The sequence below is a fragment of the Aotus nancymaae genome, unplaced genomic scaffold, assembly GCF_030222135.1.
Source record: "Aotus nancymaae isolate 86718 unplaced genomic scaffold, 86718_ANA_hifiasm-v0.15.2.pri h1tg000040l, whole genome shotgun sequence".
Classification (NCBI taxonomy): domain Eukaryota; kingdom Metazoa; phylum Chordata; class Mammalia; order Primates; family Aotidae; genus Aotus; species Aotus nancymaae.
In genome coordinates this window covers 130,436,474-130,456,522 of record NW_026988454.1, presented here as the reverse complement: position 1 = coordinate 130,456,522, position 20,049 = coordinate 130,436,474, and the positions used below count along the sequence as shown (strand labels likewise).

The window sequence follows — 20,049 nt, the reverse complement described above, 5'->3', positions numbered from 1 at the left end:
AAGGAGGGTGTGGATGGAGAGCTGAGGCCTGGGTGCCCAGATTCCTGGTCTAGGGTGGGGACCCCCTTGGTGTTTCCGCTCTCTCTCAATGCCCATTCTTTGTGGGTTCCTGATCCTCTGTGGGTTCTTTCCTGCTGAAGACAATTCTCTTCCTCTCCCAGTCCCCAAGACTGGGGGCTAAGCTCAGGGCTCCAGTGGTTTGGGCCTCAGCCTCATGGGTGGAATGCGCCTGCCACCCCCAGGCTAGACGAGGGGGCTGAGGGTCAGGGTGGGCATTTGTTGTGCCCCTTTTGAGCTTTGTGGGCCAGAGCTGGGTATAGGGCTGGACAATGAGCCTTCTCTTCTTGAAAGAAGAAATTTTGGCTGAGACAATAGGGCCCTGTCTGCTCTGGCATGGGGGATGGTGGCTGACTCAATTCTGTTCCCCCTAAGCCCTAACAAATGTCATCAAGAGAGGGGGACAGTTTCCCCCTTGGTGCCCTGGGCTGCCCTCCTGCCCCTTTGTGACGACTTGCCCTTCTGTCTTTCCTCAGCTGATCTTGCTTCTCCCATGACCTGACCTGCTTTGTTCCTTGCAGCTGTTTCTCTCCCTGCCCCCTAACTCTCCCCTAGTCTGTGTAGTGTTAAAGGGGGTACTGGTGGTGTTACAGAGCTTGTATCTTCTGATTTGGGGAGTCCAGAAGTGGGCCTCACAGGGTTGGAAAGACACTTCTAGGGGGCTCTTTGTTGGGGTGGAGATGAGGGTAGAGGGACTTGACCCTACTAAGCCGACCCGGCTGGAGCTGAGGAGGAGGCTTGTGGAAGGGGGCAGGAATGGGAGGACTCTGGCCCAGCCCCTCCTCTCCTTCTTAGCCGCCTACCCACCAGTCTGAGCTGCTTCTGCTGAGGCTGCTCTGCCTGAAGCCTCCTAGGAGAAAGAAGCCAGGTGGGAATGGAGAGAGAGGAAGGGCAGGTGGGGAGAGAATTTCAATTGGGAAAGAGTGGGGTTTACTCAGAGACTTAGTGGGGCACGAGTTGAGGGGTGTTTTGTTGGACCAAGGGATGTGCATTTAGGGTGTATGTGATGGTGTGTGAGGGGAGTAGCAGTGTGTGTAAGGTGTGGTTTCCAGGTGCTTGGTTTGTGTGTATGGTGTGAGGGTGTATATCTAGCGTTTTGAAGGTATGAAGTTATAAGAGAGCATGTTAAAGACAGGAGTGCCATAAGGGGAGGGTTGACTGTTCCTCCAGATTGTGCAGAGGGGATTAGAAGTAAATAGGTTAGAGGGGAGGTGGAGGGGGTGTGCTGGGGTGTGAGTTTTATGATGCTGAATGATCATGATATGCTAAGGATAGGATAGTGTTGGGTGTACACACAGGTGTAGTAGGCAATCCTGGTGGCTAGTATGTAAAAGTGAATGTCCTGACTCCCTTAGAGGGCACCAGCAGAGTGCCCTTGGAGGGGCTAGTGCTGGAGAAATTAATAGGAGAGGGGATGGGCATCCATTAACCTTTTCTTTTCTGCAGCTCAAAGGGTCCAGAGTCAAAGAGAATCATGGGGTCCAGGGCTGAGCTGTGCACTCTATTAGGCGGACTCTCATTCCTCCTGCTACTGATGTCAGGCAACGGGGCCAAGGGTGGATCACTCAGAGAGAGGTGACAACAGTAGGGGTGGGGCCTGGGGTGACCTCTTCTCTTGAGCCTTGTGTTGGGGGTGGGACTTCACAGGCAAAACACAACTGAAAGTTTAGAAGTGGGGTGAGAGGCTGCCATCTGGAGGGGGAGTGGGGCCTCAGTAGCCCCTTGAGGGAAGTGGGACTCCTGGCTCCCCAGGGCCTGGCCTACTCAGTCTCTCCCACCTCATCCTCTGGCATGGACGCAGTCCGGGAGTCTGCTCCAAGCAGACAGTGGTGGTCCCGTTCCACTACAACGAGTCCTACAGCCAACCAGTGTACAAACCCTACCTGACCTTGTGTGCTGGAAGGCGCATCTGCAGCACTTACAGGTGAGGGATGGGGAGATGGGACCCCAAGAACCGCGACCAGGACCCGTCCTCAGGGTCCTGAGCCGGGCGCTGTGTTCCAGGACCACCTACCGTGTTACGTGGCGGGAGGTGAGGCGGGAGGTGCAGCAGACCCATACAGTGTGCTGCCAGGGCTGGAAGAAGCGGCACCCGGGGGCGCTCACCTGTGAAGGTGAGTCTGGGTCTTCCAGGCCCTGCGGGAGGCGCGCTCCACGGAGCTGGGGACTATCGGTTCGAGTCTGAACCCCACTTCCTCTGTCCGCAGCCATCTGCGCCAAGCCTTGCCTGAACGGAGGTGTCTGCGTTCGGCCCGACCGGTGCGAGTGCGCCCCCGGCTGGGGAGGGAAGCACTGTCATGTGGGTGAGTTGGCTCAGCCTTGCCCCAGCGAGGGCTTCCTGACCTCCCCACCTACCCAGGCGCTTGCCCCCGCCCCCTCTCTCAGCCCCTTCCTCTTTTCGGTAACTAGACGTGGATGAATGTAGGACCAGCGTCACCCTCTGCTCGCACCGTTGTCTTAACACGGCCGGCAGCTTCACCTGCAGCTGCCCCGACGACCTAGTGCTAGGCCTGGACGGGCGCACCTGCAAGGAGGGGTCCCCAGAGCCCCCAACCAGTGCCAGCATACTCAGCGTGGCCGGTGAGCGGGCAGGAGTACGGGCCACCGCGGCGACCCGGGACAGGCATCCGGGCTTGGGCAGCAGTCACGCTCTTGGTCTCCTTTGTCCCTAGTTCGGGAGGCGGAAAACGACGAGCTCGCTCTGAAGCGGGAGATTCGTGAGCTGCGAGGGCGCCTGGAGCAGCTGGAGCAGGTGAGCCAAGCCTGCGGGGTGGGGCGAGGCCAGACCTCACTTTCAATACCCTGAGGCAACTCTTCCTTTGTAGTGGGCCGGTCAGGCTGGGGCCTGGGTCCGAGCGGTGCTGCCCGTGCCGCCTGAAGAGCTGCAGCCAGAACAGGTGGCTGAGCTATGGGGCCGGGGTGACCGGATCGAATCTCTCAGCGACCAGGTGCTGCTGCTGGAGGAGAGGCTGGGTGCCTGTGAGTCCTCATGCTCCTTCCCGCCTTGACCTATATTCCCCAACTTTCCCCAAGACCCCTCCCATTCAAGCATGCCCTCTTTTCTCCACGCCCCTCTCCAACATTCACTATCATACCTTCCCAGGATCTCTCTACTTCCCCATCCTTTTCTTCTGAAATCCTGTCTCCAGCCCAATAGTTCCACTTACTGTTTGGTGAGTGGCAATGCAGTCCACTCCAGGCTGACCACAGCCAGTGTCTGTCATGTCATTAACCAGGCTCCTGTGAGGACAACAGCCTGGGCCCTGGCCTCAATCATCGATAAGGAGCCTCTACAGCGCCCCTGCCCCCTAATTTATACAGAAACTAGACTCACAAATCCTCTGGGCTTGGCCGACTATAAGCTGCAGATAAGGCTATCAGCCACCAAAGAGCAATGAGCAATGGAAACTTCAGAGAGCTGAAGGAAGGCGGAGGCCGGTGTTCTTGGCCCACCCCTGAGTCTTCTGGCTGGGGGCAGATTGCCTGGGCAAGAACTGCTTCTTCAATTCCTTAACAAATGTAACCATCAAGCACCCAGATCTCTCTCTCTCTCTTTATTTTCAGTTTTTTGCTGTTATCCAGATAATAAAAACCATCCACGCAAAACTGGGTCCCACCCTCTCCTTTTGCTCCCAGCCTACCTCCCCAGTTGTGGGAACAGGTCTGGAGTGAGAGGCAGGGAGTGGTTAATGCCACCGGGAAGAAATAAAAACTGGCTCAGAGAGGGGGAAGCCTCAACAGAAAAAGAAATAAATTAAAAGCCCTCCTATCCCCTCCAGCCAGGGTTCAGTTCCTTTCCCCAACTCCCTAGGGAGCAGAAGTGAGTGCAGCACCTGATGTCTGCCTCTTCCCCTTGTGAGGGTGAGATGGTGCAGCAGGGCTGCAGGGGGTTGGGTGGGGACAGGACCACTGAAGAATGGTACCATGGGGATAGAGAAAAGCAGAAATGTGGAGACCAAACTGGTATCCTGGAGTGTGCACGACCCTGGCATCTGGGCAAGGGCAAGCATGAGACCTCTGAATTAGAAGAGTCCAGCCCCGACTGACAGGAGGCTCCACTGGGAGGGAAGGTGAAGGTGCTGAGGAAAGCTCCCAGGTTGAGCCTGGGAGGAGTGTTCCAGGTATCAGCTTCTAGTCACAGGGCGAGAAGTCCTCCTCACAAACAGATGTGTCCATTGAATCCATGGACTTAGGAGTAGGTGAGAATTGTTCCACAGAATGGATGAGTCCACTGGCCAATGTGAGGTGGAAAGAAAGAGAAGACCACAAAGGAAGAGACTCCACTGGGGATGGAATGTTTCCCACCCTTGTGTAGGCTGAGCCACTGGAGATGAGGGGGAGGCAACTGTGCCACAGAGAAGATGGCAGGAGGTGGGGGTCAGAGTGGAGACTGCACCGAGGCAAGAGTCCATGTGGGGCCAAGAGGGGGCAGGAGTAGCACTGTATCCACAATCGCTTCAGAAGTTGAAGATTCCAAAGAGGAGAATAAGTGGGGAGAGGGGAGACAAGGAAGAGGGCTTGGCCTTGCTTCAGGGCCCACTGGGTAGGTAGGCATGGGTAAGAAGATGGGGACAGATGGGAGGAGAGCTCAGAGCCGGGGTTCACCCACCCCCCCAGGCTTCTTCAGATAGTCACCACCACCCCGGCCATCAGTGGAGATTTCCCGGAAAACAGTGAGCATGGAGTGCCGGACTCTGTCAGCCAGAGCTGGGACGTCATCTGGTGTCAGCCCTTCTGTGGGCACTGGGGGCAGCACCCGCACCTGACATCGTCCTGGGGCAAGGGGAGCACCATCATGGCCTGTCCACCCAGGTCTTTGCCCACAGGTGGGGCCCAGCTTCTGAGCAATACTCTCTTCCTCAACCTTTCAGTTCTCTTCCCCCACCCCTGGACAACCATCCCTGGGACTGTCGGCTGCCACCAGTTTTCTGAGGTTCTTCTGTACAAAGCCTTCTCCAATCCCCAGTCTAGACATCTCCTCAGCACCCTTCCAGCCCTTCATCTGGGCTTGGCATTTACTGCTGAATGAGTGTTATTCATTACAGCTTTGTGCACACAGGCCTTACCTTTCCTGCTAGATTAGTAACAGCCTCTCTTGGGACCAAGCGCTACCTATCTGGCAGGGTATGGTTGTGCTTGGTAAAGACTTATTGACTGATGTGGGGTCAGGCTAGGTGACTGTGTGGACATCTCATGGCTCTGACACTGAATGATCCCCCTGCCTCACAGAGATGTCCTCCCAGCCTCTCCAGACACACCCTATCCCAGACCTGTTCAAAGCCCTCACCCGAGGTGAAGCGGCGCTCCTTCTTGCAGTAGAAGTCTTGGTAGGAGGACATGACTATGGGGACAATGGGAACCTGGGGAAGGGGTAAAGCAGATCAGTTCACAGCTCTCTTCTGAGACTCCTACAATAAGCCCCTTCCCAGAGATGAGGGAATGGTGGGGGTGGGCGGCTGAGTAGCAGAAGGGACAGCAGTAATCACCTGGGCCTGCACTGCAAGATGGAAGGCGCCACGTTTGAAGGGCAGCATGGAGCCGTTGTGGTTTCTTGTTCCCTCAGGAAATACCCAGACCCTGACCTGGGGGAGAAAGAGGGTCAAGGAAGACAAATACATATGGAGGAGTCAGAGTAGGTGTGATGTTATAATGGGACCCCTGAGGCCCATTGGCCCTGCATATCAGTTTATTTACAACTCTTCTACTCTCTATCCCTCCAATCCCCCATTTCCCCAGGATGACTCACGTCCTGGGTGAGCAGGGTCTGGGCGACCTCAGACATGACACTGATGGCATCCCCCGTGCGCTTCCGGTCGATGAAGATGACTCCTGCCAACCAGCAGGCCAGCCCAGCAGAGCCAGCCCACAGTAGCTCACGCTTGGCAATGGGCACACAGCGGCCTGGCAGTACTTCCATCATCCCTTGGGCAGGGCGGGGGTGGGTGAGGATCAGGGTGTCACAGAAGGCAACCCACCTCACCCAGATCATCACCCACTCTGGTAGGGACTGGAGATGAAGGAGACTAGGCAGGGCGAGCCCCAAGTGAAGGAAAGGGTGACCAAAGGTATATGTACCCTGCTTATGAGAGCAGTTCTATCCCAGGGAATGAAGGCCTGAGAGGGAGGCAAGGGGGCAATGTCCCAGCGGAAGGGGAATTGAGGATCTCTAGGAGAGGAGATTCTAGGGAAGGTTCCAGCAGGGGAGGTATGGCTGGGGGAGGTGTGCCCTGTGGTGGGATCTCACCAAGCAGGTCGAGAGAGCTCTGGTGGTTGGAGACAACAACATAGGGCTGCGAGGGAGGGAAGTGGTGAGCCCCTCGCACCTCCACTCGGATCCCGTACAGGTATTTGATGTGGAGCAGCATTAGACGCAAGATCCTGTGGGGTCATGGCAAGGGGTCCCAGTGGGATCCATTGATGTCCATCTGCATGCCTCAGCTCCCCCCACCCTACTGTCTTTCTGACCATCTTTGCAGTCCTCTCCCCATTCTGACCACCTTTGCAGTCCTCTGGTCTCTTAGTCTCTTCCACACACACCGCGCCCCCTTCCCCCACTCCACTACTCACTTCGTACCCTTAGGTTCCCTCATCGCCCAGCACCCCTTGCCTCTCACTTCATGTTCTCGACGTTGCGTCCTCGCACAGCACACACAGGGATGGCGAGCACAGCCAGGAAGAGGATCCAGCCATTGTAGAAGGCCATCTTGAAGAAGTACTTGGCACTGGGGCTGCAGAACCACAGAGTGGGCAGCAGGAAGAGCAACAGCAGGAAGAGCAGCAGCATCCATACCCCTGGCCACAACTCCATTCTGGCCACCTGCAGGGGATGGGGCAGGGGACAATCAGCCTGGTTTCTGGAGGAGAGTGGGATAGGCAAGGCACATTAGCAGGGTTGGGGGTTGGTGCTATGAGGACAAGGGCCAGAGACACAGCCTGGGGCAGAGTTCCACTGAAACCTTCCCAGTAAGCTCTCTAGGATGACGGTGGTATACAGGGAGCTCAGGAATGTTCTCCCACCCCTCTTCCCAAAAGCTCCTTATGTATTCAGACAAGAGGCCCAAGACATGGACATCTACAACTCACAGGTATCTGATAATAAATGACAATAAGAATGATAGCTCAGCTGGGCGCAGTGGCTCACACCTATAATCCCAGCACTTTGGGAGGTCGAGGCAGGCGGATCACCTGAGGTCAAGAGTTTGAGAACAGCCTGGCCAACATGGTAAAACCCTGTTTCTACTAAAAATACAAAAAATTAGCCGGGTGTGATGGCATGCGCCTGTAATCCCGGCTACTAGGGAAGCTGAGGCAGGAGAATTGCTTGAACCTGGGAGGCAGAGGTTGCAGTGAGCCAACATCATGCCATTATACTCCAGCTTGGGCAACAAGAGAGAAACTCCACCTCAAAGAAAAAAAAAAAAAAAAAAAGAATGATAGCTAATGCTTGTAGCTGGTAAGGTCTTATAATGGTCTATACTTGTGCTGCCGAAGAAGGTAGCCACCACCTACACGTGGCTACTGAGCACTTGAAATGCAGCTAGTCTGAACTGAGATGTGCTAGGAATGTAAAACGCACATCAGATTTCAAAGACAGAATAAAAAACCAAATGTAAGATATCCCATTATTAATCTTTTATACTGACTACATTTTTATAATGTTTTAGATGTATCAGATTCCAGAAAATATATTATTAAAATTAATTTCAATCTTTTTGCCTTTTAAAAATGTGGCGACCAGAAAAAAAATTACACATGTGGCTTGCATTATATTTCTGTAGAACAGCACTGGTCTATACATTAAGTTAAACTCTTAAAATGATCCATACAATAGTCTTGAAAGTATTATTACTTACATTTTATAGTTAATAGGCCCAGAGAGGCTAAATAACTTACTTGAGGTCATACAGCTCCTAAACAGCAGTTTCTAGGTTAAATCTAAGCTGCCTGTGTTCCTAATTACTTGGTTACGCTGACACCGGTAGGTACTGCACGTATATATACCAACACAGCACACAGCAGATATGGCGATAGTGACAAAGCACCCACAGCCATATACCCAGAGGCCAAATGGCAAGATTAAAGGTTTGTGTCACTAATGCCAACACACAGTCATACAAGGATTAACATGTTCACACACAGACACAAATTTATAATTACGCCCAGTGACAGATAAAGGAATGTAAATGTATAACTAGAAAAATCCCTCTCCACCCAGGCAGCTGCCCCATTCCTAGGTAAACTCATGGACATACCTGGAATAGCTACAAGACCAATCCTACCTCCAGACAGGAAAACAAATCCTACTACCCTTTCCCTTCCTTCTAGTGACACTTTGCGTGGGCAGGTACAGTGTGTACAGTCTCACCAAGTGAGGAGAGCAGGGAGTAAAGGGGACATAACAGCACCTGCCCTGGCAGAGGAAACGGCTCAAGAGGAAGAGGGGCAGGAACACAGAACCTGTGTTCTAGGTTCTTCCTCCTTCCTCCACTCTGCCCCACTGTTGGGGGCAGGGTAACAATTCACAAAAAGGGTGTTCAGGCAAATACCTGTCATTCCTACTGAGGCGACAGGCACTCTCTTCCCATGATGGGAAGGGCTGTGCTCAAAGGTAAGCCCATTGCCAAGTGAGAAGGTAACAGGCAATAGAGGAAACAGGAGACCCTGCCAGCTGGAATACTGTAGGCTTTCTGAGCTGCTCCATCCCACTGCCCTTACAAGTTCAGAACAGCATCATTTCTCCCCCGAATTATGTGCAGTAGGCTCCTAACTCCCTCCAATCCATCTTCCACGTAGCAGCCACAGAGATTTTTCTGTTAACACAGAAAAAAATCTTAACACAAAGTTTTTTCTGTTAACACAAAGTTTTCTGAAACACAGAACATTTCCCTGTCTTGCCTAAAGGCTCTTCTTGACAAGTTGACTTCTGCTTACATCTTCGACCACATCCTCACAAAACTTTTTCTTTTTGTTCCAGTCAAACTGATTCACTTCAGTTCCTCAGACACCATGATATTTAATGCTTCTGCACCTTGAACATGCTGTTCCCTTTGGCTAGAATGCCCACCTCTTCTCCTGCCTCCCACAGTTCAGTATCATCTTTTGGAGGTCTTCCTGAAACCCTGCAGGCCTGTGCTTTCATTACACTTTTATTTTGATCAGTGGGTCCTGAAGTGTAGAAATGCAAATTATTAGACTTCATCCCGGATCCACTGAATCAGAAATTATGGGCATTAGGCCCAGCAATCTATTTTTCTTTTTCTCACTCTGTCACTCAGGTTGGTCTTGAACTCCTGGCCTCAAGTGATCCTCCAGCCTCAGCCTTCTGAAGTGTTGGGATTACAGGTATGAACCATCATGGCTGGCTAGCAATCTGTATTTTAACAAGCCCTCGGTGAGTCTGATGTGCGCTTGAATTTAAGAACCACTGATCTTGACAACACACTATGTGCTGACATTTTTGTTTCCCTCCTTAGGCTGTAAGCAGCTTAAGGACAGGGGCTCTTTCCTATCTCCGATGCCAAGACAATAGGAGATAGAGTAGGTGGTCAGTAAACACTTGCTGAACAGATTTTAAGGCTGCATACACACCCACAGACCTACAATTAATGAGATGGCGGTTCTAATCACAAATCAGATAGTTAACCTCCTGAGTAGTACTGACTACTAAAAGTCACTGAGACAGTAACGAACACACTAAGCCTAATGGTAACCTAATGGTAACCGACTCTGAATAGATCATGCAATACATGGCCATAATGAAGGCAGAGTGACAATAATCAGGAAGAGGTCATCTCACAAGAGAAATGTACAGAATGGGATCAACATGCCACAGGGAAAGATGCTGCTCTCATCAAATGTGCCAACAGTGCAAAGAATGGAGGATAATGTCCATAAATAAATACCAATGATGGGGTTCACAGCGGGGTTAACCCTGTGACATGCAGGGAGCTCGTGGACACAGACTGTACACAACCACCGGAAAGACAATGTTTGTGTAGAGAGGCGCAGGCTAGGGAGGTCACTGAGGTAAGGAATGCAGGGATGGTTCTTTGCAGACCTGGAGACCCAGTTACCTTCTTCTTTAACACTTGATATTAAGTGACCTTCTTTGGAGAACAAAAGTTCAAGGATTTAGAAATGCAATGGAGGACCAAATTTAAAGAGCATATGGCTCACAAAAGATACTGATGATAAATTTATAGCACACATTCTATGGTCCTGTTACATCAGTGTATCATGCAAAGGGGCATGCAAATGTGTGATGTGAACCGTGACTGGGAAAACATAGCAAACAGGCCAATTCAATCAAACATGAGAGTGTGGGCTATTCAGCCAAGCCATGGGATCCTACACATGAAGACTAGTGCATGTGGTAGGATCATGGACATGTCAGCCAAAGCAAAATAAGGTCTATAACCTTCACATGCTGAAATAAACATGCAAAAACATAAAACATGCAAGTAACATGAAACCATAGATCAGGTGCGATACATGAAAACTCACACTCATGTGGTACTTGAACATGTCAAAACTGGATGTGAGACATGGACACAAGAATGGAGAATGGGCAATTCTGATAGAAAATAACACATAATTTCTACATAGCCTATGGATAGCATAGGGACAACCTAGTTGCACACAAGCCATTAAACATGTCAAAGGCACACAGACTCAATGTAGAAAACATGGCTCCCATAAGGCATTTATGTGTCGGTAAGGGTCTAGCAGTGTGGAAGGACACTGAGAAACAAGAGGTCCTGTGCCTACATGGAAACAGAGGCGCCTAGGGGTATTTTTAAGAGGCAAATTCTGCTGGCCTTCTCCCCTCATGACCCCTCAAGAGTCATGTGGGGTCAAAGGGCAAGAAAAGGAATTGAGGAAGGTGTGGAGAATTCCCACTCCAGGATTCCCTGTGCACACTCCCAGCCCCAAATTCACAAGGGCTTCCATTTCTCCTCCCTCCCGTGTCTCTTCCATCCTTCTTCCCTCTCAGGTCCCCTCTCCTTTCCCCAGCAACCCTCTTCCCAGGCGGCCCCTCTCCTTTCCCCAGCAATCCTCTCCCTTAGTCGGCCCTCCCAGACCCAATCTCTCCCCTTCCCCTCATCCTAGTCCCTTTCAGCACCCTCCTCCCTCCTCCTCCCATCCCTTTCCCGCCCACACCTCAGTGGGGTGGGGGGCCTGGGGGGCTGGCCCCCTCCCCAACCAGGCTGCGGCAGCGGTGGTGGCGGATGGCTGTGTCTCTGTCTCTGTCGGTGCCAAGGGGGCGACGGGATTTGGGGGTGTCCTAGCCCCGGCCGATGGAGGGGAGGTGGGAGTGGGAGGTTGGGCCCATAGCGGTAGGAATGGTGGGGGGTTGTCCCCCCAGCACCCTCCCTCCCTCCCTCCCTTTCTGCTGTCTCTCTGAAGGCTGGAGCTGCTGCTGCCGCTATTCCCCCCCAACCCCTCCCCAACGCCTCCTGATTTCCGGGGCCGGCCAGGAAGTGGAGGGCGGTGATGGGCAGCCCGTTTTGCCAATCGTTTCCCAGAAACTCAGGTCCCTCCTCCCCACCGCTACCACCAATATCCTCTTGCGAGCCCCGCCCCAGGACAGCTCAGCTGGGCTTTGCCTCTGTGCTCTTCTTTGGCTCCAGCTGCATCTTTTTTTCTCTAACCCCCTTTCAGCTCTGGATCCCTTGGTGCCGTATTCCTCCTTCGGCACATTCCTTCCTTTATTCTCCATCAGCTCTCTTTTTACTGCCACTTTTACTTGGTCTCTTTTTTTCTCAACTCCGGTTATCTGCTGCTTATTCCCCTCAACTATTCTCAAGGACCCCTTTTCCCGTCCCCCATTCAATTCTAAATATTTATCAAGCACCTACCTACCATTGCCAAGCATTAAGTTCACCTCTCTTTTTTTTCTCTCCAGGGCTCCATCTCACCTCACCTCACTCTCCAGTCTTCTGGTCTGGTTTCTTTGCCCTTTGTCCCCCGCTATCTCCCAGCAGTCCATCTCCCTCCTCCACCTACCCTCTCTGACCTTTAAAGAGATCTCTTTGGCCTTATCCCTTACCCTTTCCTTTCCATGCTCTTTTACCTCTGTACTTTTTCTTTCCTACTTCTTTCCTATCAGTCCTTTACTTGCCCAAGCTGAGACAGCCCCTTCTCACAACATACAATATGGGTACATCTTTTCTTCCAATGGAAATTGGGCTTTAGGGCTGCTTTCTAGAAAAAAAAAAATGAGGAAGAATGATGATTCCTCGGTAGCCATGTATCTAGTTTTTCACCCCCTCTTCTCTTCCTCCACTCCCATTATCCCTTTACTAGGATCATTCCTTCACTTCCCTCTTCATTTCCACCTTTCCCTCTCAATATCTTTCTTCCTAAACCTTGTTTCCACTTGCTCCAGTCCTTCTTTACGCAACTGCTAACTTCTCACCTTTCCTTACTCTTGAGTCACATGGGACCTTTTATCAAGGTCCCGCCTCTAGGCCACACTTTTACCCTTCGTAAGTTACATGCCCTCGGGAAGAGGACTGGTAGTGGGAGGGCTGTTACCTAGTTCTGCTCCTTAAGCCACAGAGAGGGTCAGTGATTATAGGAAAGGCCCAAACTCCCAGGGGTCCAGCCCTAGAAGAAGACTATTTCTGCTGGGCAAATTATAAGGAGGAAGGGGCAGGTTTAACCCCCGCGGGTGTCCCTAAAAGGGGCGGGCCTTGCCCCTTCTGCACCACTCACAAAGAGGGTGAGGCAAGAGCTTTTCTGCTCTGAAGGTTTAAAGCAGAGGTGAAGTCAATCCTGTTCTACTGTGTGTGCCACATTAAGAAACGGTTGGGGCTTTAGTTTAGTTTTGCTCTGTAAATCACCTAAAGTGGGGAGGGCTGAGTCGTCCAGCCGAATGAGTTGGGTTAACACCAGCGCCGCAGATCGATGTTTGCACTATCCAAACGTCGGGCTTATCCCAGTTCGGCTCCCTTCACTAAAAGGAAGGGGCAGACCCAAGCTCTGCTCTCTACGTCACCCAAGAAGGCTGAAGCCATTTTGAACCCTGCGACCCTAGCGTTTCCCTTTTTCCCTAGCTCTTCGCCGTCTTTCCCAATGCCGGCCAATCAGGGGCGAAGGAAAAGGTCCAATCAGCAGAAAGTCCACAGCTGAAGGACCCGGATGAAACGAGCCGAAGACTTTGAACTGCGAACTTCGCCAATTGTAGAGCAGTCACCATGGCGACAGATAGGGGTGAAGGGGTGGGACAAGAGAAGGTTCAACCTTCACAAGACTGGCCCACCCCCGTCTCGCCGCGTGCTGCGCCGGCGCGTTTTACTTAACCATCGTTTTCCGTCAAGTTCTAGCCAATGAGTTGCTTTGGAGCCATACGCTCCAAAGTCCAACAGGAATCCGGACATTCTCTAAAAGGGGAAGCGAAGGAAAGAAAGGGGCTGAGAGTGGGTGAGGTCTATAGGTAGTCCCAAGCAAATTGCTTCTGGCTTTAGTTATGACTGGCAACTACTCAGACGAATAAAGCCCTCCCTGGCCAGGCGACAAGGTGTAGCGAGTTATTACCAATCCCTTGGCACTGCACATTGACATCGACGGAATCAGCCAATAGCCATTGGACGAAGGCAGGACCGCACTAACCTTTTCCCGCCCCCTACCCTTTGGGCCAATCCTTTCTTTTGAATTCTTTGTGACTGGCAGGCACTCGTACCAATAGTGATTAGGGAACCTTGAAGCCTGCCCAACGATCGTGGGCAGGAGGTGGTTTCTGGTTTGTTGGGGCGTGTGTTTGTGTATTTGGGGGGACTGAAGGGTACGTGGGGCGAAACAAAACCGGCAATGGCAGCAGCGGAGGAGGAGGACGGGGGCCCCGAAGGGCCAAATCGCGAGCGGGGCGGGGCGGGCGCGACCTTCGAATGTAATATATGTTTGGAGACTGCCCGGGAAGCTGTGGTCAGTGTGTGTGGCCACCTGTACTGGTGAGAATCGACCGGGGGCGGCGGGGGGCGGGGGGGGGCGGAAGGCGATGGATATCACATATACTGGGGAGGCTAGGAGCGAGGAATCATACATTCATACAGATAATCGGAGGGCAGGTCCCATAGGTGACGCCCGACAGGAGACAGACATACGACTTTGCTGGTATGTTTTGGGTGGGAGGATAACGTCTGTACGGTCGAGATCTGTGGAAAGGAAGGTCTTAGGAATCAGGAGCCTGGGGCATGTGATGTGCTGAGAAGAGGAGGTGGAGCGGGGAGTGGCGGGACAGTGAGAGACCCGAGCCACCTTACCCCACAGAACTGAAGGTTCTTAGGTGTGCGGGTGGAAACAGATGAGACGCAAAAGTTAGGGGAGACACGTATCAATTGAGTTGGGGACAACCAGGGAATATGGATCACATTCAGATGAGATCTGGGAGGGGGCTGGTATGACAAACCTGGGGACAAGGGCCCTGTGGAGGGGCAGACTTGAGAGGTTAAAGGGTTATAAAGATAGGGACATTATTGAGCTTGAAAGTGAGGAAAAGGAGTAATGGGGGAATGTGCTAGTAAAGGAGTTTGGTTTGGAGTGATGGGGTTGGGGTTGAAAAAAGGAGACCTGGAAAGAAATGGCTGAAGGGATTAGAAATTAACTTGAAAGGCAGAAAAGAGAGGGCACAAAAATTTGTGTGTGTTTGTTGGGGAGAGGAGAAAAGAGAGAGTTTTGTTGAGGAGGGACAGAGCTTTAGGTGTTAGAAGATCAGACTAGCAGGAAGGCCAAGTTGGCTGGCATGGTAGAGGTTGCAGAAAATCTGAAAAGCAACAGCAGGTAATGCCTGGGAAGAGGGGTGAGATCGGATTATGCAAAGTCTGGGGTCTGTGTCTCTCTTTTCTGTAGCTAGTTTAACCTTTTTTTTTTCCCCCATCCAGTTGGCCATGTCTTCATCAGGTGGGTACTCAGGATATGAAGAGGGACATGGGGAGGTCTGAGGAGCTGGAAGACTCTCTTGGGTGCTGGAAACCACTTTTTTTCTCCCCAGTGGCTGGAGACACGGCCAGAGCGGCAAGAGTGTCCAGTGTGTAAAGCTGGGATCAGCAGAGAGAACGTTGTCCCGCTTTATGGGCGAGGGAGCCAGAAGCCCCAGGATCCCAGGTGAGAGACTGGAGGTGTTGCTTAGGGATGATTGAAGGTTTTTGCCCTTGGTAAATAGTGTGGAAGAGGAGAGGAGAAAATTCCCTGTTAACCTCCTCTCTCCTCTTCCTCAGATTAAAAACTCCACCCCGTCCCCAGGGCCAGAGACCAGCTCCAGAGAGCAGAGGGGTGAGTCCTCTTGTCCAGTTGTGTCTCTTTCTTGACAAATTTGCCTGCTTCCCCTCTGACTTTTTCCACCTCCCTAGGGATTCCAGCCATTTGGTGATACCGGGGGCTTCCACTTCTCATTTGGTGTTGGTGCTTTTCCCTTTGGCTTTTTCACCACTGTCTTCAATACCCATGAGCCTTTCCGCCGTGGTACAGGTAAGAGTCACACTCAGCTCCCATCAGGGAGCCCTGTCAGTTCCCTCAGGCCCCCTCCCAGCCTAGGAGCATATGCTTCCACAGCTTTCCTCTCTCCCACAGGTGTGGATCTGGGACAGGGTCACCCGGCCTCCAGCTGGCAGGATTCCCTCTTCCTGTTTCTCGCCATCTTCTTCTTTTTTTGGCTGCTCAGTATTTGAGCTATGACTCCTTCCTGCCCACCTCCAGCCAGAGGAGAATCAGTATTGGGGGTCCCTGCTGACCCTTCCTTACTCCTGGATCCCCTTGACCCCTCTATTTTTGTTGGCTAAGGCCAGCCCCGGCCATTCTGCAGGTCGGCTTAGGGACGTCTCGACATAGGATGGGAGAGTCTTCTGCTCAGAGGCTCACTCAGTAATATTGTAATTCTCTGCCCTGGGGGAGGAGGATGGACTGAGAGAATGTCTTTCTCCTCTTCTGAGTCTTTGCTTTACCTGATTTCTTGATCTGATCTTGAAAGGTGGGCAAGACTCCCTCTGACTCTCCCCGACTCCCCATCTTACTGATTTAATTTAATTTTTCACACCCCAGAGTCTAATATGGATTCTGACTCTTAAGTGCTTCCTCTTCCTCACTACCTCCTTTAATACAAATTCAATAAAAAAGGTGAAATGTATTGATGGGATCTCTTCCCAAGTTCGCCCTCCCTCCCTCCCTTCCTCCTTCCCTCCCTCAACAGAAGCATCTCCTCCCCAGTTTGAGTAGATGTTTGGTGTAGTACGGGGAAGTGTGGGGGTGAGTCCCTTTCCTTCAGGGCCCTCAAGGGTGTAGGGGTGAGGTTGTGTCTCACACACACATACACAGACACACAAGGGCAAGATGTGTCAGGTGTTTACTCATCATTGTGGGGGGCTCTGGTGGGGTTATACAGGAGAGATAATACAGGAGAGTTGGTCTGGGGCTAGAACGGTTCCAGGGAAAAAGAAAAGGGAGCTGATGGATGGGACCTGTCTGTGGGCCCCTCAAGGTCCCCCAGAACCACTCTCGCCTGCTTCAGGTTCCTCCGACTGATTCAGCTCTGCATGCTCCTCCTCTTCCTCCTGGTTTTCTGGGGCCTTCCTGAGGAGGAAGATTGGGGAGAATGCTGCACGTTGTCATTCCACCCCCCAACCCCCCTTCGCTTGATGCCTGGAAGCCCTAGGTCTGAGGGGTCTAGCTTTCTCCACTCACCTCTCCTCTCCTCGGCGTCTCCGCCTTTGCCACAAGATGACCCCAATGAGCAGGGCGGCTGTCGCCAGGCCTCCCAGGATCCCCAGGACCAGGGCTAGAGTTCCCAGCCCTGATCCTCCCACAGAGCCTGTAGAGAGATGGGGAAAATTGAGAGCACAGCCCCCACCACTCACCATTCCTGTCTTGTTGACCATCCCCTCAGTCACATGTGTTGGGGGCTATCTTCTGCTTCCTTGACTTGATCGAACCCCTCACCTGCAGTTGGCCCCTCCTCGCCTGGTTCTGGAAGACAAAGTTAGATCCAGTCAGAGAGAGGGTTATTTAGTGGGAGCCCCAGTGGAGTCTTTCTCTTTCATTTTTTGTTTATTTTTGAGACGGAGGTTTACTCTTGTCACCCAGGTTGTAGTGCAGTGGCACAATTTCAACTCACTGCAAACTCTGCCTCCTAGGTTCAAGTGGTTCTCTTGCCTCAGCCTCCTGAGTAGCTGGGATTACAGGCGTCCACCAACATGCCCAGCTAATTTTTGTAGTTTTGGTAGAGACGAGGTTTCATCATGTTGGCCAGGCTGGTCTTGAACTCCTGACCTCAGGTGATCTGCCCGCCTTGGCCTCCCGAAATGCTAGGATTACAGGTGTGAGCCACTACACCTGGCCAAGTCTTTCCCTTTCTTTAGTTCAGAGGAAAGAAGGGAGAGGCTTGGCTGCTCTCTTGGAAGAATCTGGGTGGGGCAGGGGAGGCCTGAGTGTGGGTACATGGAGGGAGAAGTGGGGTGGCTCTTGGGGATAAGGCCAGAATGGGGCAGGAAATTAGAACCTGTGCTGTCCCTCACCCTAGCCCCCGGGTCCCTAGAGCTTGGGGAGAGTTCTCACCGATGATGCTGATGCTGACAGCACGGCTTTCCTGGGGCCCGTGGCTGGGATGGGTGGCCACACAGCTGTAGGTTCCCTGGTCCTGAGGCCCTGTCTCGGGGAGGATCAGCACAGGGCTGGAGGGAAGGGACAAGGGCACACCCTGGTGGGGGAATGGGAGAGGAGACTATTTCAAAATGCTTGTCTTTTTGTCTCCACGTCTGCAGATACCCTCTCATCCTCCTCAGCTCCTAGCCTGCCTTTCCCTCGTTAGCCCTCTTCCCTCCCTGTTGCTGGTTGTGGTTCACCCTACCTCCCAGCCCGTCTCTCCAGGTCACTCACATCCTTCATCCATTGGATTTGAGGAGAGGTCTGGGCAGGGACATCACAGGTCAGGGTTACGGTCCCGCCAGGAGCTACTGCACCACCTTCTGGCTCCACCACCAATTGGATCTCCTCTGGAGGCACAGGCTCTGGGAGTTGGAAGGGTTATGAGGTGGAGAGTTATACCTGTGAGTGATCCCAGTGACCATGGGCTTGACTCCCTCTTTCCCTGAGGGCCAGACTTCCAGAATGTGCTCATGTGAGCTTGGAGCCCTCCCCACCTCTGCTCACCCCAGACACGGGACTGGATGGGGGCTGTGTGCAAGGCCCGGCGTCGGGGAAGGCCTGGGATGAAGCTACAGGAGAAGGTGAGATGGGCAGCTCCTCCCCGGGCTGGGGTCACCATTAGCTCTGACTGCAGTGTGAAGAGCCCTGTCTCAGAGTGTCTCCTGGTCTGTTCCTTCACAGATACTCCTATGGTGGGAAGATAAGACAAGTTATCCCAGGGTGGTTGTAGGAGCGAGAACAGGGAGAAGGCAGCTTGGGGGGCACCTTAGGACTCACCCTTCTCATTAGGCACCAGGGGTTTCCCATCCAAGTGCCAGCTAAGAGTCCCTGCAGGGTAGCTTCCCTCTGACACACATGTCCCCACCTGGGGAAAGAGTGGTGACCTCAGAGTCCTTTGAAAATGAGAGATGCCACACACCCACACACACGCCCACTCCCCTCCTGTTCACAGGACCGGTTTCTACTTCTTGTGCTTCCTTCCACTACCTTATTGGGAACACCAGCCGTAAGTTCAGAGGCAGGATCTATAATTTCTGGCTTCCCAGGAATCTCTGAAGGAGAAAAAATCCAATCAGAGGCTGTAACTGTGAAGGTTCTCAAACTGTGTATGTGGGAATGGGGCCAGCGGAAGTCAGAGGCCCTCGTGGGCCAAGGCTGGGGTTGAAGGCTTTTTCTTAGATAAGATGGGGGCCTTGGATAAGGCCCTGGAATCCTTACGGTAGACACGGACTCGGTAGTTGGACTTGGTCTCCTTTCCATTCCTGTTCATTGCCCGGCACCGGAAAATCCCCTCATCCTGAATCCCAACAGCTGGAAGGAAGAGGGAGCTGTTGGGAAGGACACGAGCCACACTATCCCAGGGGCCTCCCTGGGGAGACAGGACCTTCCAAGCTTCTGTTCGGCCTGTGTTCTGGAAGCAGAGAAGAGGGGCCTAAACAGTGCAAGGCCTTCAGGAAAGGACTGTGAGGCAGGGCGACGGGGATGCAAATCATTGCTGGTATCCCTGGAAGTTGGGAGGCTGCAGCAGGAGCCCAGGCTTACCAGTTTCCATTCCAGCTGCTGGGGTGGTTTCTTGGGGGCCCCCTTACACTTCAGCACCAGTGGCTCGCCAATCCGGGCTGTGATGTTTTGAGCACCTACTACTGCTCCTGGGAGACAGCACCATGGTAGAGGGGCAGGAAGGGAGATGAGGGCTAATGAAATTTGGACAGGGTGGGTGAGGGACCTTGAAAAGCAGTTCCTCAGGTTCTGGGAAAAGTTCTAGGGCAATTGGGGCATGGAGTTAAAGTGCTTTCTGCAGGGAGGGTCAGTGGGATTGGGGGAGTGGCTCACCCCACAGACTGAGGACCAGCACCCAGGCTCCAACTGCTGCTCCTGCTGCCATCCTGCTTCTTTCCAGGCTCCTGGCTCTGTCTGTCCCTCTGCCTGCTGTGGCCACCGCCCTAGGTGGGGCCTACACCCTCTCTCCAGCCCCCATCTTTCAGTCTTGTCACAGGGAATGCTAGGAATTCATGCCTTTGGGACAAGAGTCCTTCAGGTACTCAAGAAATAATTATCACCCCACCCCTGGGCACTACCAGCCTCTGGGCACAGCCACTTCCCTGGGGGATGGGAAGTGTACCCTCTAGGCTCTCATTCTCTCAGAGCCCCCCATCATATTTATTCCGTCAGTCCCTCAGGGCTGCCTGGTGACGCACTGAAGCTGCCTCTTGACTGGGCAAGGTTGCATCAATAGGGTTCAGGCCAGGCTGTTGTTTGCAACGGTGCAATGGGGCCTGCATAGTGAAGGCAAGGCTGGGGGATGGAGAGAAACCTGTCTGGAGCTTTGTGAAAGAAAATCATTTTTTTTCTGGG

At 52.7% G+C, this 20,049-nt stretch overlaps 4 protein-coding genes across 13 annotated transcripts; 2 read left to right on the top strand and 2 right to left on the bottom strand.

Annotated features, from left to right (window-relative positions):
* The first annotated feature begins 43 nt into the window (after positions 1-43).
* On the top strand, positions 44-3,686 carry EGFL8 (EGF like domain multiple 8). 2 transcript variants are annotated; one of them, XM_012436740.2, is made up of 9 exons: positions 44-925; positions 1,504-1,632; positions 1,859-1,981; positions 2,062-2,171; positions 2,265-2,360; positions 2,467-2,637; positions 2,730-2,809; positions 2,883-3,036; positions 3,294-3,686. In XM_012436740.2, the coding sequence occupies exons 2-9, from the start codon at positions 1,532-1,534 to the stop codon at positions 3,338-3,340; spliced, it is 882 nt and encodes a 293-aa protein (XP_012292163.2). In that variant the 5' UTR covers positions 44-925; positions 1,504-1,531; the 3' UTR covers positions 3,341-3,686. The 2 variants fall into 2 exon arrangements, with proteins under 2 accessions (XP_012292163.2, XP_012292164.1); XM_012436741.2 differs by lacking the exon at positions 1,859-1,981 and having other exon boundaries at positions 44-1,632.
* Positions 3,597-12,705, bottom strand: AGPAT1 (1-acylglycerol-3-phosphate O-acyltransferase 1). 5 transcript variants are annotated; one of them, XM_012436745.2, is made up of 7 exons: positions 12,595-12,705; positions 6,672-6,874; positions 6,302-6,435; positions 5,804-5,979; positions 5,544-5,639; positions 5,345-5,417; positions 3,597-4,830 (listed from the first exon to the last, which is right to left on the bottom strand). In XM_012436745.2, exons 2-7 carry the CDS (start codon positions 6,863-6,865, stop codon positions 4,646-4,648), a joined length of 858 nt encoding a protein of 285 aa, XP_012292168.1. In that variant the 5' UTR covers positions 6,866-6,874; positions 12,595-12,705; the 3' UTR covers positions 3,597-4,645. The 5 variants fall into 5 exon arrangements, with proteins under 5 accessions (XP_012292168.1, XP_012292166.1, XP_012292169.1 ...); XM_012436743.3 differs by lacking the exon at positions 12,595-12,705 and adding an exon at positions 11,920-12,482; XM_012436746.3 differs by lacking the exon at positions 12,595-12,705 and adding an exon at positions 11,916-12,463.
* A 1,056-nt stretch (positions 12,706-13,761) lies between these two features.
* RNF5 (ring finger protein 5) lies at positions 13,762-16,180 on the top strand. 3 transcript variants are annotated; one of them, XM_012436749.3, is made up of 6 exons: positions 13,762-14,009; positions 14,940-14,958; positions 15,050-15,162; positions 15,276-15,330; positions 15,408-15,525; positions 15,628-16,180. In XM_012436749.3, exons 1-6 carry the CDS (start codon positions 13,870-13,872, stop codon positions 15,723-15,725), a joined length of 543 nt encoding a protein of 180 aa, XP_012292172.2. In that variant the 5' UTR covers positions 13,762-13,869; the 3' UTR covers positions 15,726-16,180. The 3 variants fall into 3 exon arrangements, with proteins under 3 accessions (XP_012292172.2, XP_012292173.1, XP_064217279.1); XM_064361209.1 differs by lacking the exon at positions 13,762-14,009 and adding an exon at positions 14,080-14,838; XM_012436750.3 differs by lacking the exon at positions 14,940-14,958 and having other exon boundaries at positions 13,930-14,009.
* A 199-nt stretch (positions 16,181-16,379) lies between these two features.
* AGER (advanced glycosylation end-product specific receptor) lies at positions 16,380-19,594 on the bottom strand. Of its 3 annotated transcripts, none has more exons than XM_012436754.3 (11): positions 19,528-19,594; positions 19,237-19,343; positions 18,913-19,105; positions 18,682-18,746; positions 18,472-18,559; positions 18,199-18,381; positions 17,926-18,056; positions 17,605-17,746; positions 16,990-17,016; positions 16,735-16,861; positions 16,380-16,623 (listed from the first exon to the last, which is right to left on the bottom strand). In XM_012436754.3, the coding sequence occupies exons 1-11, from the start codon at positions 19,577-19,579 to the stop codon at positions 16,527-16,529; spliced, it is 1,212 nt and encodes a 403-aa protein (XP_012292177.2). In that variant the 5' UTR covers positions 19,580-19,594; the 3' UTR covers positions 16,380-16,526. The 3 variants fall into 3 exon arrangements, with proteins under 3 accessions (XP_012292177.2, XP_012292176.2, XP_064217282.1); XM_012436753.3 differs by having other exon boundaries at positions 16,385-16,623; positions 18,622-18,746; XM_064361212.1 differs by lacking the exon at positions 17,605-17,746 and having other exon boundaries at positions 16,385-16,623; positions 17,897-18,056; positions 18,913-19,063.
* Between the last annotated feature and the right edge of the window lie 455 nt (positions 19,595-20,049).

Coding starts and splice junctions, on each gene's coding strand:
- EGFL8 (XM_012436740.2), top strand. CDS start 1,532: ATGGGGTCCAGGGCTGAGCTGTGCACTCTATTAGGCGGACTCTCATTC. Junction 1,982..2,061: donor CGCATCTGCAGCACTTACAG/GTGAGGGATGGG, acceptor GCTGTGTTCCAG/GACCACCTACCGTGTTACGT. Junction 2,638..2,729: donor CAGCATACTCAGCGTGGCCG/GTGAGCGGGCAG, acceptor CTTTGTCCCTAG/TTCGGGAGGCGGAAAACGAC.
- AGPAT1 (XM_012436743.3), bottom strand. Junction 5,640..5,803: donor AGACCCTGCTCACCCAGGAC/GTGAGTCATCCT, acceptor TTTCTCCCCCAG/GTCAGGGTCTGGGTATTTCC. Junction 4,831..5,344: donor GGAGCGCCGCTTCACCTCGG/GTGAGGGCTTTG, acceptor CCCTTGCCCCAG/GACGATGTCAGGTGCGGGTG.
- RNF5 (XM_012436749.3), top strand. CDS start 13,870: ATGGCAGCAGCGGAGGAGGAGGACGGGGGCCCCGAAGGGCCAAATCGC. Junction 15,331..15,407: donor CAGCTCCAGAGAGCAGAGGG/GTGAGTCCTCTT, acceptor CCACCTCCCTAG/GGATTCCAGCCATTTGGTGA. Junction 15,526..15,627: donor GCCTTTCCGCCGTGGTACAG/GTAAGAGTCACA, acceptor TCTCTCCCACAG/GTGTGGATCTGGGACAGGGT.
- AGER (XM_012436753.3), bottom strand. CDS start 19,579: ATGGCAGCAGGAGCAGCAGTTGGAGCCTGGGTGCTGGTCCTCAGTCTG. Junction 17,747..17,925: donor AAATCCAATGGATGAAGGAT/GTGAGTGACCTG, acceptor TTCCCCCACCAG/GGTGTGCCCTTGTCCCTTCC. Junction 16,862..16,989: donor CGAGGAGGGGCCAACTGCAG/GTGAGGGGTTCG, acceptor ATCTCTCTACAG/GCTCTGTGGGAGGATCAGGG.